At 36.9% G+C, this 16,127-nt stretch overlaps 1 protein-coding gene across 3 annotated transcripts; it reads left to right on the forward strand.

Moving 5' to 3' along the window:
• The first annotated feature begins 1,859 nt into the window (after positions 1-1,859).
• On the forward strand, positions 1,860-14,861 carry LOC104610472 (Transducin/WD40 repeat-like superfamily protein). Of its 3 annotated transcripts, none has more exons than XM_010277098.3 (7): positions 1,860-2,705; positions 4,949-5,237; positions 9,522-10,010; positions 10,784-11,005; positions 11,110-11,182; positions 13,050-13,160; positions 14,335-14,861. In XM_010277098.3, exons 2-7 carry the CDS (start codon positions 5,121-5,123, stop codon positions 14,700-14,702), a joined length of 1,380 nt encoding a protein of 459 aa, XP_010275400.1. In that variant the 5' UTR covers positions 1,860-2,705; positions 4,949-5,120; the 3' UTR covers positions 14,703-14,861. The 3 variants fall into 3 exon arrangements, with proteins under 3 accessions (XP_010275400.1, XP_010275399.1, XP_010275401.1); XM_010277097.3 differs by having other exon boundaries at positions 1,866-2,705; positions 5,079-5,237; XM_010277099.3 differs by having other exon boundaries at positions 1,986-2,705; positions 4,956-5,237.
• Positions 14,862-16,127: the final 1,266 nt, after the last annotated feature.

Below are 16,127 nucleotides of genomic sequence, written 5' to 3' on the forward strand. Positions count from 1 at the left end.
AAGGTAAAACACCGCATCAGTCCAGAAAGCTATTATAGATGCTTTGCAAGTGAAAGAAAGAACAAAGACAAATAGAGATGGGAAGATAGGGAGAGGGAGAACGAGAAAGGGTTTCAAAGCGAAGATGGGGTGAAGCCCCTCTTCATCAATCTACCGTTCTAAGGAGTTTGGTTGAGTTATTCTCGATGGAAGCTCCTTTGGTTGACTATTCTTATGCTCAAATCTTTGCCAAATCAAACTATAGACAAAAAATCCTTGTCATAGATGAAGAAACCCCATGCGTTTGAGAACAATCAATGTAACTGTTTGTTCCCTTCTAACTCCTACTTGTCAGGTGCAGGGTTTTCATTTGCCTGCAGGTTTTGCTTCCTCATTTAACTTCACACTTTTTGCGAGTTATCTTGTTTGTTTACTGCTAAATCAAGGAGTGAGAGAGGAAAAGAAAGGCAAAGAGAGGTTGAAGATGGACATTGAGAACGGGAAGATGAATAGGGAGAGTGGGAAGAAGGGTTGAAGAAGAAAAGACCAAAAGAGATAAGTGGTTAAAGGAGAGAGAGATAGAGTATTGACACTCGTATCTCATGCAATGAAAAAATAGAGAAGTGGTCATAGGAGAGATAGATAGAGTATTGACACTTATCTTTCATGCAATGAAATTTTTTTATATTTTTTTTCACTGAGTTTGTTCACACATGCAAGTCATTGATCTAAAGCGAATTACAGTACTAAAGCATGTTGTTGAGCTTAGGTGGAGTTTGGGAGTGCTTATTTAAAAAACAAGTGCTTATTCTAGTAAGCTTTTGGTGAAAAAACACTAATTTCAAACAAGGTTAGTATAAGTAATTTTTTTATTTTTTTTTTCAAAAAGGCATGCCCAGACAAGAGACAAAAAGGAAACAAGCACTTAAAAATAAGCCCAAAAATTGAGCTTATCAAATAAATACATCCTTGGGAATAAGCACTTATTCGAGTTTATTTTCCAAATACAAATAAGTGCTTATTGGTGTAGTCCTATTGAATAGCACCTATTTTTAAGCAATGCCAAACTTACCTTGACACAAAAGTATATATTAACTTAACTTTTTTAAACATTAAAATTAAAACTATAAATGTGACAGAATTACATAACCACAAAGTGCATCATTAATAATGTTACTATCAAATGTGATTGACTAGAAATCGAATTGACAAAATGTTTATACTAGATTTGTAATAATAGTAATAATAATAATAATTATTATTAGTATTATATAATTATAATTTAAAGTCTGCAAACAATACTTTCTCTACATTACCTATTTTATACATCAAATATTAAATTAAAGAAAAATGATCAATTCGCTTGAGTGATTTAATGGCCAAATGAGACCGTGATCTTTATAACCATAAGTGTTTGGTTTAGATATTCACATCCCAAAGTGTTTTCAAATTTATTGCAAATCCGGTTCTAAGGTTGGTTTGTCCGAAGTGACTTAAGCCCCGTTACACAAGGCCAATCAAAATCAATTCTTTGAAGTTTGAATCCGATTGGATAGTGTAAACCCTCACATTTTGTAACTTGCATGGGTGGGGTTGGTTACCCTATCTATAGAGTCAATTTGAAGCCATCTAGCTTTGGGTAAAACCGACCCATTTACCCATCTGAGCATGCGTCCAACCAAAGGGGTTTTGGGTCAGGGTTTATGATTTATGATTTATGATTTACGTTTTGGTCATGAAAATCTCAAAATCACAGGTGGTCGGAGTCCGGCCACCGGCCACGGTAGGAGCCAAGAATTGCCCGTGTTACCCGTGACTACACGGGTTAAGCAGATCCGGTATCGATTCTTAAGCATCCCCAGTTCCCCACATTTGCCTTTATCGGGTTCATTGCTCCAAGGTCCCTCTGGTTCGGACTGTGTTCAGTATCACTGGAACAGTTTTCTTTACCCTAGATCGAGATCATGGCAAAGAGGTTTTAGAGGGTTGAGTGAGCTCGGATTGTAGAAGGATCGAGGAACCGCTGGGGGTCTGGGGTGGAACATTCACATGCACCCTAGAGGAGGATCGAGGATTGTGGTTTCCGACTGTGAGTCTCGAGCCCTTTTCTTGTTTCCCGAACTTCAACTATTTTTTGTTGTCAGCTACAAAGGGTTTAGCAAGAATGGCATGGAAGAGTATTCTGCAAATTGCAGGTAAGATGCTCCACGGGGTTCTTTCTGCTGCATAGGTTCGTTACCAGTTACAAAAAAATAGGAACACAAGCATTGATATCATGAAGTCTCAAAACGGAAGAAGAGAATGGAAAACTGAGGAGGAAGCATTGTTGGCAAGAAACAAATTAGACACGCGGAGAGGAAGTGTTGAGATTTTTTGACTAGAGGATTTTGTGCATAGCGAGAAGGGAAAGACAGTAGGAGAATACAAATGTAAAAAAACATTTTCTAGGAAGAACAAAAAGGTAGAGATGAGAAACCATCTTTGTTTCCCGTCGATCCCCCTCTGCTTTCTTTTCCTTCTTTCTCCGACCTCGAGTTTTGCATAACAGCGGTAATGGCAGTCAGGTGACAGTGACAGTAACCCAGCAGAAGCATTTCTCTCTGAGGGTAGTGAACAACAAGACTTGCAGGTTCTTTCTTGGTTTTGGATCGATCTGTTCACCCTCAAGCTTCCTTTCTCACCGATAGCCATGAAATCTGTGCACTCGTCCAATGTATCCTTCTAAGGTGATTTTTTGGCGTTCTCCGTGACACTGGTTTGGTGCATCTTCGTTCCATCAAATTATTATTAATAACCCTGCTTTTTTATGTCACTGTGTCATTTCTTGGTGCTTCTTCCAAGAAGATGACATGGAGGAGAAGTGAATATCTTCAAATCTGTAACCGGAAATATAGCATGGAGGAGAAGGGAAGAACTTCAAGCAAAATCAGATACAAAAACCTGCGTGTTTACAAATATACAAATTTTATATTATAAAATAGATAAACAAGTAATGTTTTTCTGCATTTTGATATCTAGATTCTTCACGTTTTTACACATTTATGGAATTTTTTTTTCATGTTTTTTTTTTTCTGTCTTTGAATAATCCGGAACCTAATAGGTTCTCTGTTAGAAATAGTAAATAAGCATATCTATGGTCCACATTGATTGTTTTTTATTTCAAAGCCTTTAGGTTATATGATATTTTTTTGAAGAATCTATCTACTAGTCTTTAAAAAAATGATCAAATTCCAATAATTAAGTGCCATAGTATGTTTACACCACTTTTCATAATTTTCAAGGTGCCAAAGCGAGGCTAGGTGATAGGGGGCAGGGGCACCTTGTTGCCTAGTCGCCTAGGTGCCTGCCTAGGCAATGGATTTTTTTTAATAAGTAAAGAAACATATATCCTAGGGTAGTTCCTAGGTTCCATAACCATATTTCCTTGATAATTATCCATGATTTTCATAAGAAAAGTATAAACTTCATGTTAAAGTATAGAAAATCAACATATTCATGAGAAGAAAAAGAAGAAAGAAAAGAAAATAAAAAAAAGAGGCTGAACCCCTATTTTTTCCACAGGACAAAAAAGAAAAGAAGAAAAAATTAATGTGTTGATTTGATAAAATTTTAAGCTCTTCCTTACTTATTGGTTCAGGTTTTGAAGTCTTTGAGAGTTCAATACAGCATTTAGCAATGTGTGTGTTAATTAAATCCTAACAAAATAATAAAAAGAAACTGGTATATAATTATATACAAACAAAATGAACATTTTAGTTTAATAATGTCTATTTTATAATTATAATCTCAATCAATTAAGAATACAAAAGTATTTTATAACACAATGTACAAAACTACTTGGCGATTAGGCGAGGTGAGCCCCTAAGGGCGCCTTGTCGCCTAGGCGTTGCCTTGACAACTATGCCACTTTTACATGCCCATGCAATTTATCTTTTCACTTTCTCACACAATATGCACCCTCATGCATTTTTTTTTCTGCTTGTAAGTCCTTGTGGACATCTTTTTTCTTGGTATTTCATAATTTATAGGGTTATAAGATTTTGCCTCCAATAATATGAGGTTACAATTTGTGGATATCTTTCTAATCCAATAACGTGGAATTATGTATATTTCTTCCCAAGGCAGCTTAGTGCTTTAAGATGTTGGAGTAAATAAAATATTACCTTCTCGCATTTATTGTTACTGCACTGTTCATTCTAGTTCCTACTTGTTTTTTACTTATCATATACGTAAAAACAGTCAGTCAAAATGATTAATTTGAATGAAACTTGACTTCTTATCTTTGTTCTTATCAATAATTGAAGGAATGAAAGGGATTCAAATTCCATGTCCTAAATGAATGAGCGGACTAGAATCTGCAGTATATGAAGTCCGATAGTATGGTAGAAAGAAAAATATGAACCTTTCTACCACACTATCTATTATTGAATAAAGTTGTACCATATTATAGATCAGTCTACAATATGTATCTTCAAATATGTATGTATCACATGTACATATTACCCCCCCCCCCATTTTATTTCTTCGCTACATCCATTTTATTTGTATTGATTCCGATCAATCAATCGAATGTCAATTTTTACTTATGGTTCTAATTCCCAGGTCTCTGATTATTTCCAATATGGATCCCTTTCATGTACATTTATAGGCAAGCCTATTAAAATAAAAAATTACCACAGATCAAAATGTTGGTTGTGATTTACATTTACTGATCCGGGGCTACCTGTATACCTATGGTCTTGCTCATAACATTTTATGTTTGTATGTATGTATGTATGTATGTGTGTGTATTATTTTTGTATATTTCATTCAAATATTTAAACTTCTTTTACCATAAATTTTCTCAATGACTCAAGTGCTCCAAGAATCTAGGTTGCCATATATTGAATCAGTTCAGGAGCCAATCTGGGGCATACTTATGCTCTAAACTGTAGAGACATTCCCTTATTTAGTATAATTCATGCTTTAGATTGCAGCTAAAAGAGAAGGAAATTCAGGATAATTCAAGGCCAACCAATCTATCACGTTTAAAAGATATGGGTTCTCATTGAGTACAGTTTATTAGAAAATGATTAGAACCTGGTTGCTTTCGAAACCAGAGCTTTGAGATCTCAGTGTCACTACTTTTGCTGAGGTTATTAATGGAGTTCACAGAGGCTTATAAACAGACAGGTCCTTGTTGTTTCTCACCAAATGCACGTTATCTTGCTGTTGCTGTTGATTATCGCCTAGTGATTCGGGATGTTCTCTCACTCAAGGTACTTACTTCATCCAAAACATTGGTTGCATTAAGAAGTTATGATCCAAATTTTAGAATTAATGGGCTTATATCAGGACTTTTATGCATTTTATTTTATTTGTTTTTTTTTTTTGTTTCTCGTGTGAAACTATCATAGAAAATAAATTTGTTGAAGAAAAGGAGAAAATTTGCATTTGACCTGAACAACAGCACATATTTTAAGTCCAATTTTTGTTATGCAGTGAAGTTTTTGTTGTTGTTGTTGGTTATTTGTGCCATACCAACAACATCTGATAATCACTAAGTATGCATTCTGAGCACATCTAATAAGTCCCCAAAATTTACGTGGACAAAAAAAATTAACACAATTTAGAGGCAAGATGATATAGTACAAGGACAACGATTTTTTTTTTGATCAGCAACACAAAATTGGTTCATTAGATTAAAGAAGGCAGCAAAAGATGAAGAGATTAATGGCATGTAACTTAAAGTGACTAATTATATAAATAATGGTAGAAAAAGACGTTTGGTGGAATGAAGAGAAGGTCCACAATATAATCAAAGCAGAATATGCATGTTATAAAGATCGTTGAAGACTAAAAATGTAGAAAACTTGGAAAATGTAAACAGACAAGAAAGGAAGCTAAAAAACAAACCTAGACCAATGATTTAAAAGGCAGTTAGAAAGAAGAGGTTTTTAAATAAGTAGAACTAAAACAAAATATATGCAATGTGAATTTAACAATAATAGGAGTGCAAATCAGGATGCCCTTGGGATTAGAGACCTGGAGATATCTCAATGTGATATTTTCTGTTACCTTGGTTTCAGAATCCATATCGAGGAGGATGCCACTCACAAAATTAGGTCAAGATGGACAAAATAGAGGGGTGCATCTGGAGCCTTACGCAATTGGAGAATACCATTCAGGCCAGAAGGAAATTTTTATAAAAGGGTTGCAAGGCCAATAAAGTTACATGAGCTTATGGGCCAGAGTGTTGTACAATCAAGAAACACCATATCTAAATAAATGAGTGTAATAGAAATGCAAATGTTAAGATGGATGAGTGGGAAAACTAGAAAGGGTAAGGTTAGAGATTAACTTTTTTGAATTTACCTTGGTGTATCTACAAAATTCTGGATAAGGTATTGTCTTTGAGGTTAAAGGAAATTCTCCCCTCCATCATTAGTCAAGCCCAATGAGCTTTTGTGCAAGGGAGACAAATAATTGATCAAATCCTGATAGCTAATGGATGTATGGAGGAAATGAGGAGGTCTTGTCGACAAGGTATTGCCTGTAAGTTGGGCTTAGAAAAGTTTTATGATTTGGTGGACTGGAATTTTTTGATTGAGGTACTAAGGAGTTGTGGATTTGGAGAAAGATGGTGTAATTGGATGAAGGGTTGTGTCAATTCCTGCCACGTTTCAATGTTGGTCAATGGCGTGGTTAGGGATTTCTTTCTAGTTTGCAGAGGCCCAAGATAAGGTGGCCCTCTCTCACCCTTTCTTGTCACCCTTGTAGCTGATGTCTTTAGTAAATTAATCACAAAAGCAGATAGGGAAGATGTAATAAAGGGTTGGAGGATAGGTAGAAATAGAGTTTTGGAAACCCACCTCCATTTTGCTGATGACATAATAATTTTCTGTGAAGGGGGCGACCTGGGTAAGGTGAGGAATCTAAGACTTCTAGAGTGTCTCCAATCTGAAGATAAATCTGGACAAGAGCTGTGTGGTGGGCATTAATACGGATGAGAGGGCTATTGGTTCTATTGCAGAGTGTTTAGATTGTACTAGCTCTTCTTGGCCTTTGTCTTACCTAGGCGGCTAGGCCTTCCTCTAGGTGCTAACCCAAAGGGGAGTTGCTTTTGGGACCCAAATCCAATATTGGAGAAGTTTGAAAAAAGGTTGGCAGCTTGGAAAAAGAGTTATATCTCTATAGGGGTAGAATAACCTTGCTGAGAGCTACCTTAGCTAACTTGGCATTTTATTATCTCTTGGTGTTTAGAATTCCCGTTAGGGAGGCCAAGAAGTTGGAGAGATTGATGAGGAACTTAAAGGACCATTTAATAAGGTGGGATGTAGTGAGTATGAGCAAAGAAGAAGGTGGTTTGAACTTAGGCAATCTAGTCCATAAGACTATAGCTCTTTTGGGGAAATGACTATGAAGATGGCCGTTGGAGAGAGAGAGAGAGACTGTGGCATGAGGTGATTGATAGTATTCATGGTTCTTTGGAAAATGTCTGGGATACTGGTGTATCACGTCAGGCTACTTCATCCTCCTTGGAAAGAAATTCATGACATTCTTCCTTATTTCTGAACTTTATCAAGTATGATGTTTGTTTTGGTAACTCTGTTTTATTTTGGGAAGATATTTGGGTGGGTAATTCAGCTCTAATGGACCTCTTTCCTTCCCTTTATTCCATCTCCATGCTTAAATTGAATGTTGTTTCTCATTCCTCCCCTTTCCTGTCCTTCCTCAGTCTCTAAGTTGGAATTTTGGGTTTCGAAGAGGCTCAAGGAACTATGAACTTCTGTGTGTTTCAGATCTTCTTCTTCCTCTGGGTGATTTTTTTTTTGGACCCCAATCAATTGGACAGGAGGATTTGGAGCCCCCGTCCAAAAGGGTCCTTCTTTTGTGCTTCCTTTAAGTCCCTTTGTTCTTCTTCTGGTCAGAAGGTTTTCCTGTTCAAGGAGGTTTGGACTAGGCTTGTTCCCCCTAAAATTATGGTGTTTTGCTGGGAGGTGGTTTATGGAAAAATCAATACTTTCGATTGTTTGCAGAAGAAAAGGCCTTTCATGTGTTTGTCTCCTAACAGGTGTATTCTTTGCAATGCGAATGGTGAGGATTGTTTCCACTTACTTTTATCTTGTTCTTTTGCTGAAGCTATCTGGAATTGGATTTTTGCTTTGTTTGGGCGCAGGTGGACCCTACCTACAGATGTTTGTCTACTGTTTGAACCTTCTTTCTTTGTGTGGCCACAAAAAGGGGGTGGAGCATGTGGAAATGTATCAAAGTAGCGACCATATGGACAATTTGGGAAGAAAGAAATGCAAGAATTTTTCAGGAAAAAGAAAGAAACATCCAAAGTGTCAAGGACTGCATTTTGACAAGAACAGTACATTAGTTGAGGACTATGGATTCCTTCCAATCCTTTTCCTTTGATGACCTCTGTAGAAGTTGTATAGTTGTGGCGGTGAGCTCGTCCAAAAAACATAGGGTGGTTGCTGACTGGTTTCCTCCGCTTGAGGGGAGTGTAAAGTTGAACTTTGATGGGAGAGTAATCAGGGTAACTCAGGATCCTCTGGAATAGGATGAGGTTTGAGAGATAAGGATTGCAACATATTAGCTCTTTTCTCTGGTCCAGTAGGTTTGGGAGATTCTAATAGGGCTGAACTGTTAGTGGCCCTGCAAGGTATTCAAGTTGCACATCAACTTGGAGTGGAAAATTTAATAATTGAAGGGGACTCTAAAGTTGTTGTGGGCTGGCTGGCTGATTCGGATTCAGGGGTTTGGTGCTACAGGGATCTCTTAAAGAAAGCCAAGTGGTTAACAAGAAACATGTGCATTAGTTTACAGTGGGTGGGAAGGTTGGCAAATGCGTTGGCTGATTTCCTTGCTAAAGAAGGGGTTAATAGGGAAAATTTGTACTGGGCTGCATTGTAATCTTTTCTCTTTTGCTTAATCTCTAATTTTTTTAAGGAGAGGTTGCATCTCATGCTTCTCCTTGGGATGTTTGTAACAATTTTCTCATCTTGTTAATAAAATTATTATTCAATTATAAAAAAAGTAGATTAAAATGGTTTTGCCATCTACAAAGAAGACCATCTACAGCACCTGTAAGAGAAGTGATCTGTTACAAGTTGGGGGGGGCTAGAAGAGCCAGGGACAGATAAAAAAGAACATGGGTTGAAGCAGTAAGAATTAATTTTAAGGGCTCATAATTCAAAAATGGATATGACACTGAGGAGATTGGAATGACAGGATTTATGTAGCAAACCTCATATAGCAGAGGCAACGCTTAGATGATGATACATAGATAGTCTGAAAGTTACCGTAAATGATAATTTTGAAGTAACAGTAAATTTCTGGAAAACTTACAAATCCTATTTGTGAGGTACCTACAATTAGAAAATAAACTAAAGAACTTAAAAAATACCATATCCCTATCACTCAAAAATTCTGAAATTGGTATAGGAATGCGAAAAATGATTTTTGTTTCCATGGATTCTTTCCTTGCTTCCATATCAGTGTTATTTGAAGGTCTAACTTCTTATTTTGTTTCTATATTCCTTCTTCTGATACAGGTTGTACAGTTATTTTCTTGCTTGGATAAGATAAGCTATATTGAATGGGCTCTTGACTCTGAGTACATACTATGTGGTCTTTATAAGAGACCAATGATACAGGCATGGTCATTAACCCAGCCTGAATGGACCTGCAAAATAGATGAAGGTCATGCTGGGATTGCTTATGCAAGGTGGAGCCCTGACAGTCGTCACATACTCACAACATCAGATTTTCAGTTACGTCTAACAGTTTGGTCACTGGTAAACACAGCCTGCATACATGTACAATGGCCAAAGCATGCTTCTAAGGGTGTTTCGTTTACACAAGACGGAAAATTTGCTGCCATCTGCACTAGACGTGATTGCAAAGACTATATTAATCTGCTGTCTTGTCAGACATGGGAGATGATGGGTGTTTTTGCTGTTGACACGTTAGATTTAGCTGATATTCAATGGTCACCGGATGATAGTGCTATAGTGATCTGGGATTCACCTCTTGAGTATAAGGTGTAAATATGATCTTTACCTTATTTTTTATTTTGAAAATTATCGGCCTAACATTACCTCACGAGTTCTGGTTTTAATATTTGCCACTAACAATATCTAAGTCTTTTGATGAGATTATGGATTTGTGCTTTCTTTTGTTATATATAAATATGACATTGTTTTTAATTTCTTAGTCATTCAGTTGCAGAGACTATTTCTAGTAGCGAAATATGCTTTATCCATTCAGTTCAGATTCATTTCTTTAGTCCCCATTTCATCATCATCATTATCATCCAAGCCTTATCCCAATGGGGTTGGCTACATGAATCCTATTTCTCCATTCCATCCCGTTTAATGACATATTCATTCTTAAAGAGAGATCTCTAGATGAAAAATTAAGCTGCTTAGATGATTGCATACATCCTATTACTATTGTTGCTTTGGGCAGTTGGAATTTGGAAAATGTGATAGGTTCAAACAAAATGGGAAATGTCATATGGTCAAGTTAGTTTTGGGTGTAGGTATTATATTTTGCAACCATTGAATTGTTGGCACCAATCCAACATGCCTTCGCTGCATGTATTAAAAAGTAGGAAATATTGGAGGCTATGTTTTCTGAAGAATGTGTTTGATCTTTGTGCAGTGTGTACAAATGTTCATATCATCTTTTGTATATTTATACATATTTTGTGCAAAGGGTGCTTTTGGTGTAAAATTAGTTTGTATTTTTTAAATTAAAATGCTTTAGGCCATGATGAAGCATGGAAATCTTAGAGTAGCATGGTATTATGCAGGTTCTGATTTATTCTCCTGATGGGAGGTGTTTATTTAAATACCAAGCATATGAAAGTGCATTAGGTGTGAAAAGTGTTTCTTGGTCCCCATGTGGCCAGTTTCTAGCAGTGGGTAGTTATGACCAGATGCTACGGGTATTGAATCACCTGACATGGAAAACATTTGCTAAATTTATGCACTTATCTTCAGTCCGTGCTCCTTGTAGTGCCCCTGTTTTCAAGGTAAATATATATATATTTTTAAATTTCATAGGACTGGTACTTTTTTTTTTTGAGAATTTGCACTTTTTTTACTTCAAATCATGGGGTTTCTGAAATTTGGGCAGGAGGTGGATGAACCTTTACAACTTGATATGTCGGAATTACGTATAAGTGACGACTTCATACAGGGCAATTCTGGTGAGCACTTATCACTTCTTAGGGGGTGTTTTCTAACATGAACAGATTCCTATGGCGTGATTCCTAAGAAATTGGACCCACACAATTTTGATTTCAGTGATTTTCAAAAGTCTGAAAAGTTATCAGTTTGTTCTTCAACATGGATTGGTCCCCATTTTTGTCAAGTGGATAACAAATGGTCAGAAAAAGAGAGAAATTTGGACTCTATAGAGTGAGAGTTCTCCAATTTCAAAAATGTCAAAATTTTGGTTTCAAAATTGGGAGAATATTCTGTTTTAAAATGAGTAGTACCATTGAGATGGATGATTGGCAAGCCTAGAAAGGACAGATTCAGGAGGTAAGGTAACACATTTGAGAGGACTTAGGAGTAGCTACAAATAATGACAATATAAGGGAAAGTCAACTGGAATGTGGAATAGTTTCCTCATGTAGATGGGTGACCAATAAACGCTCTGATGAAAAGTTACTTGGTACAAATCTAGCCTCCAAAAGAGAAAAGGAAGACAAAACAAAATGCAGTCTTAAGTTTAGAAAATGATTTAAGGACTTCAAATTTTGCAGAAAATGATGGTTTCAATCAATTCCATAAATCATATCTTGATCTCAGAAATCACTGAAATCAGAATGTCCATGTTGGAGAAAACCATGTTACGACCCCTTCTCGTTTCTTTAAAAATATTATCCAGGAAATGTAACTATAATGTAATGATTTTCTATATTTTTTACAGAGCTTTTGTATCTATTTATTGAGGTATTGTATCAAAGCATGCTTAAAAGTGGAACAGCTTCTCATCTATGTTATATAAAGTGATTGGAAGTTAACCTGTTGGTGGTTTGGTCATTCAGTAAATTAAAAAAATGTTATACAGGGGCACTATATAGATTTTGAAGAAATTCAAAAGAAAATAAAGATAACTATTCCAAGTTGAAAGTAATTGTGTTTGGAGTAAGTAGCAAACTGAACTGTCATTCTCATACTTCTTTTATCTATTTTGGCCTGTCTACCAATCATGTCTTGGCAAGTTCTCTATCTCATTGTTGACTTGAGTTCAGTTGCCTATGCAATAACCCCCAAATAAGTCCTGTAAGCTGTAATTAATCAATCAATAATCATCACCCAAGTCCTGTAATGAATAAGGTCTACAATTCCAAGATACTACTTTCAAATTTCAAGATAAACCTTGTCAAATTACGGATGCATTTGAGATATATAACAGCCAACACCTACCTAGAAGTCTAAGATAGTCACAACTCTAATTTTAAGGTGATTGTTCCTAGTGTTGTTTGAATCAGGACTCAAGAGGCCTTAAGCATATATAATCTGGCTTATCACTTATATAAGGATACATAAGCTAAGAGATTATCCCGAGTTTTCCTCAATAATTACCATGCTCTTTGAGTAGCTTTCCTCCTTTTATTGTTGACCAGCCTTCCTCCTGTTCTTTTAGAAGTTTATCTAATGGGAATTTTTAGCAGATGCTATATTTATGTACTGGGTACATTGGTTTTTACTACTATTTTTTTTAATCAGCAACAGTAGGCAAAGCTTTATATTGTTGATTGTATGGGAAATAAAACCAACGAACTAAAGTTACATCACAATCTGACGTGTTTCCCCCCACCTGATCATTTCTTATTATCCCTTCACTTGCTCACTTTTTGAACTTTGCAATGCTTTTTGCCAATCTTGGAGTCCACCTAAATTTGCAGTAACCAGGCTTTTTCTTCCCTATTAAAAATGTAGGGAACCAATGATCTTTGATATGCTATTATTGTTGTTTTTATTGTTTACATGATTACCTTGAGGTTTATGTGAAAATTCTAGCTCACTCTTTTTTTTTTTTATTTATTTTTTCAACTTTTCCAGAAAATGCTCCAGAGGGACACTATAGAGTCAGGTACAAGGTAATGGACCTACCCATTACCTTGCCTTCTCAAAAGCCTCCTGTAGACAAGCCAAACCCTAAGCAAGGCATCGGTAAGCCATTGTTTTATTTTATTTATTTTTTAATTTGTAACAAGATTAAAAGATTTTATCAATGGAGAAAATGCGGTTACATGATACCTTCTCTGGTGCAAAGAGGGAGGTCCAAGGAAGGAGAAGAAAAAGAAAATTCAACCAATACACCTTACGAGTAGAGGTGTAAAGTGGGCTGTGCCGTGCTGGTCCGCGGGCCGTCACGGGCTGTGCTGCCCTCCCCGATGAAAAATTTGGGGGTTGGCCCACGGCCCAGGCCCATGTGGGCCCGTGCCATTCCATGGGCCGGGCTGGCCCGTGGGCCAAGCCTTGAGCCAGGTCGGGCTGTGCATCGGGCCAAAGCTATTTATTTAAAAAAAATGTCAAAAAATTTAAAATTTTAATTTTATATGATTTTTGTGTATAAAATTGCTTATATATACAATAATTAAATAAAAGTATAATAAAATTATAAAAATATTTATTTTATTAATATATTATATACTATATATTATTATATAATTATAATTTATATAAATATACCCGCGGGCGGCACGACCCGCATGATCGTGTCGGGCCTGGCATGGCCTGCGGACCGTCGTGCCGGGCCACGGGCAGCACAACCCAATATACACCTCTACTTACGAGTTACCTACTGCTGTAGTTGAAGTTGTAATAGGTACCATAACTATATTCTTTGATGAGGATGTTTGCCATTTTATGTGGTTGGGTGAAGCCTAACCTGCCTTTTAATGGACCATACGAAATATACCTACTGCATAAGAATAAATCCATACACACATCTACATGCAAGGAGTTGGCAAATGGTACTTTATTTCTGCCTTGGAGATCATCTATACTAAAGTGACCACGTTTAGTGATTTTATCCAACCAATTTATGGCATTATCTTGGATTAGCAAAAGATGGTAGATTACTCAAAAATCCATTAATGTTCACTCCCAACAATCCAGTAAACTTTTAGGAGATTTCCTGGTGAGAGCCAATAAATAGTGCAACTACCTGATGTACTCTAATGTGATTGGCGTACTGCCTTTGTGATTTAACTAAAAAAGTTAATTATTTTCTGAGAACTAATATGACCTCAAATACTTAACATTCAAAGATCCCTTTCTGTGGTTGCAAGTAACTGAATCCAGTAATTTGTGATTTGATCAAATTATCTCCAATTAACAGGTCTATTGTCATGGAGCACCGACAGCCAGCATCTCTTCACTCGTAATGATAACATGCCAACTGTTCTCTGGATATGGGACATTCGCCATCTTGAGCTTGCTGCAATCTTGGTACAGAAGGAACCTATTCGTGCAGCAGCATGGGACCCAACATGCGCACGTCTTGTTCTGTGCACTGGAAGCTCACACCTGTATATGTGGACCCCCTCTGGTGCATACTGTGTGAATATTCCGTTGCCCCAACTTAACATTACTGATCTGAAATGGAATTCAGATGGAAGTTGTCTTCTCCTTAAGGACAAAGAGATGTTCTGTTGTGCCTCAGTGCTCATGCTCCCAGATTCTAGCGAAGATAGCTCAGATGAATGAATGTTGTTTTTATTTTCCAGCTGTAATGAGCAAATATAATGGTTTTGTAATTTTAAGAGCGGACATTTTTGGTGGCTTCCCTGATATTCTCTCCTTTTTTCTTTTAGCAATGTAATATTTTCATGCATTTTTATATTGATTACATGTTAGCATTACCAATCCTTGCCAAGACTAGTATGCTCGGATTATTTTATCCTGGGATGCATTGACAACATTCTGCTTCCAACTCTGCTACCTAGCTAACAGCCTAACACACTTCTGCAAGATTGTGCTTGAATTGATTGAATTCGGGTGTGGAAATAAAAATTGATCGCCCCAACTCTGCATGTTTCTGGGCTCCATTGATTGTCAAGAGTGCAGAATCAGAATTTGGTGAGTTAGGCCTGCCGATCCGTTTTAATAGTTTTCAAAACTTTTCGGTAGTATGGGCTAGTAGGGCTAGGGCCATCTAAACACTAAACGTAAGTTCAGTTTAAGCCTTTCCAGTCCGGCCCCGGCCTAAATGAGATTTTGGACTGCAGGCTTCCAACGACTGTCTTTGCACCAAATTTCTATGATTCTTTGGCATCATATTGGGATTTGTTCAGGCCACGAACAAGAAACAACGGTATTCATCTTTGATCTTCAAGACTTCATAATGGGTCGGATCGAAACCGACCTGGACAAATTGCAGGTTAAATTATAGGTGTCAATTCCAATTGGTCAAACCCATGGTGCAGATTATAGACGTTATAGGTCTGGTTTAGAACTGATTTTGCACAATTGCCTATCGAGTGTTGGGATTGGGTATACCCTGAACCTTACCCGGTCAGACCCATTGAGATTAGATATGCTCTTTCTCTCTCTCTCACACACACACAAGCTGATCCCAATCTTATCTAGACTCAACTGAACCCAACCCAAAAGGATTAGATGAAGGTGGATTTATCACTTTTTTTGGGTAAAATATAAAAAGTTCTACACAAGACGAGGGATAGCACAACCCCAGGAGTCACAAAAACAAATAAAACTAAGATCCCGAGGGATACATTCAACACAAATAGAACCTCTAACCAAAGCATTCCGAGTTAACCAATCTGCTGCTTGATTTACTTCATGATATGCGTGTCGAAAGTTGATGCTGTAGTTGATCTGAGAGCAAACACTAAGACACTCTGCGATGATATTCTCCAGTCTCCATGGTAGCTTCACGGTTTTCCTTAGACAGTCAATGACAAGCTTTGGATCACCTTCAATAATGATTGGGAAACCCTTGAAGTCAACAACAGTGTTGATTACTTCCCAAGCTGCCCAAGTTTCATCTAAGTTGCTTTGAGATCAAGAATTGAGCCAAGATGATTCCTGGCAATACATGCTATAGGGCATCAGCCATTAACATTGCAAGAGGCATCAAAATTGATTTTTATTGACTCTGGTTTGAGATTT

This window comes from Nelumbo nucifera, chromosome 1, assembly GCF_055504915.1.
Source record: "Nelumbo nucifera cultivar China Antique chromosome 1, China Antique-T2T, whole genome shotgun sequence".
Taxonomy (NCBI): Eukaryota; Viridiplantae; Streptophyta; class Magnoliopsida; order Proteales; family Nelumbonaceae; genus Nelumbo; species Nelumbo nucifera.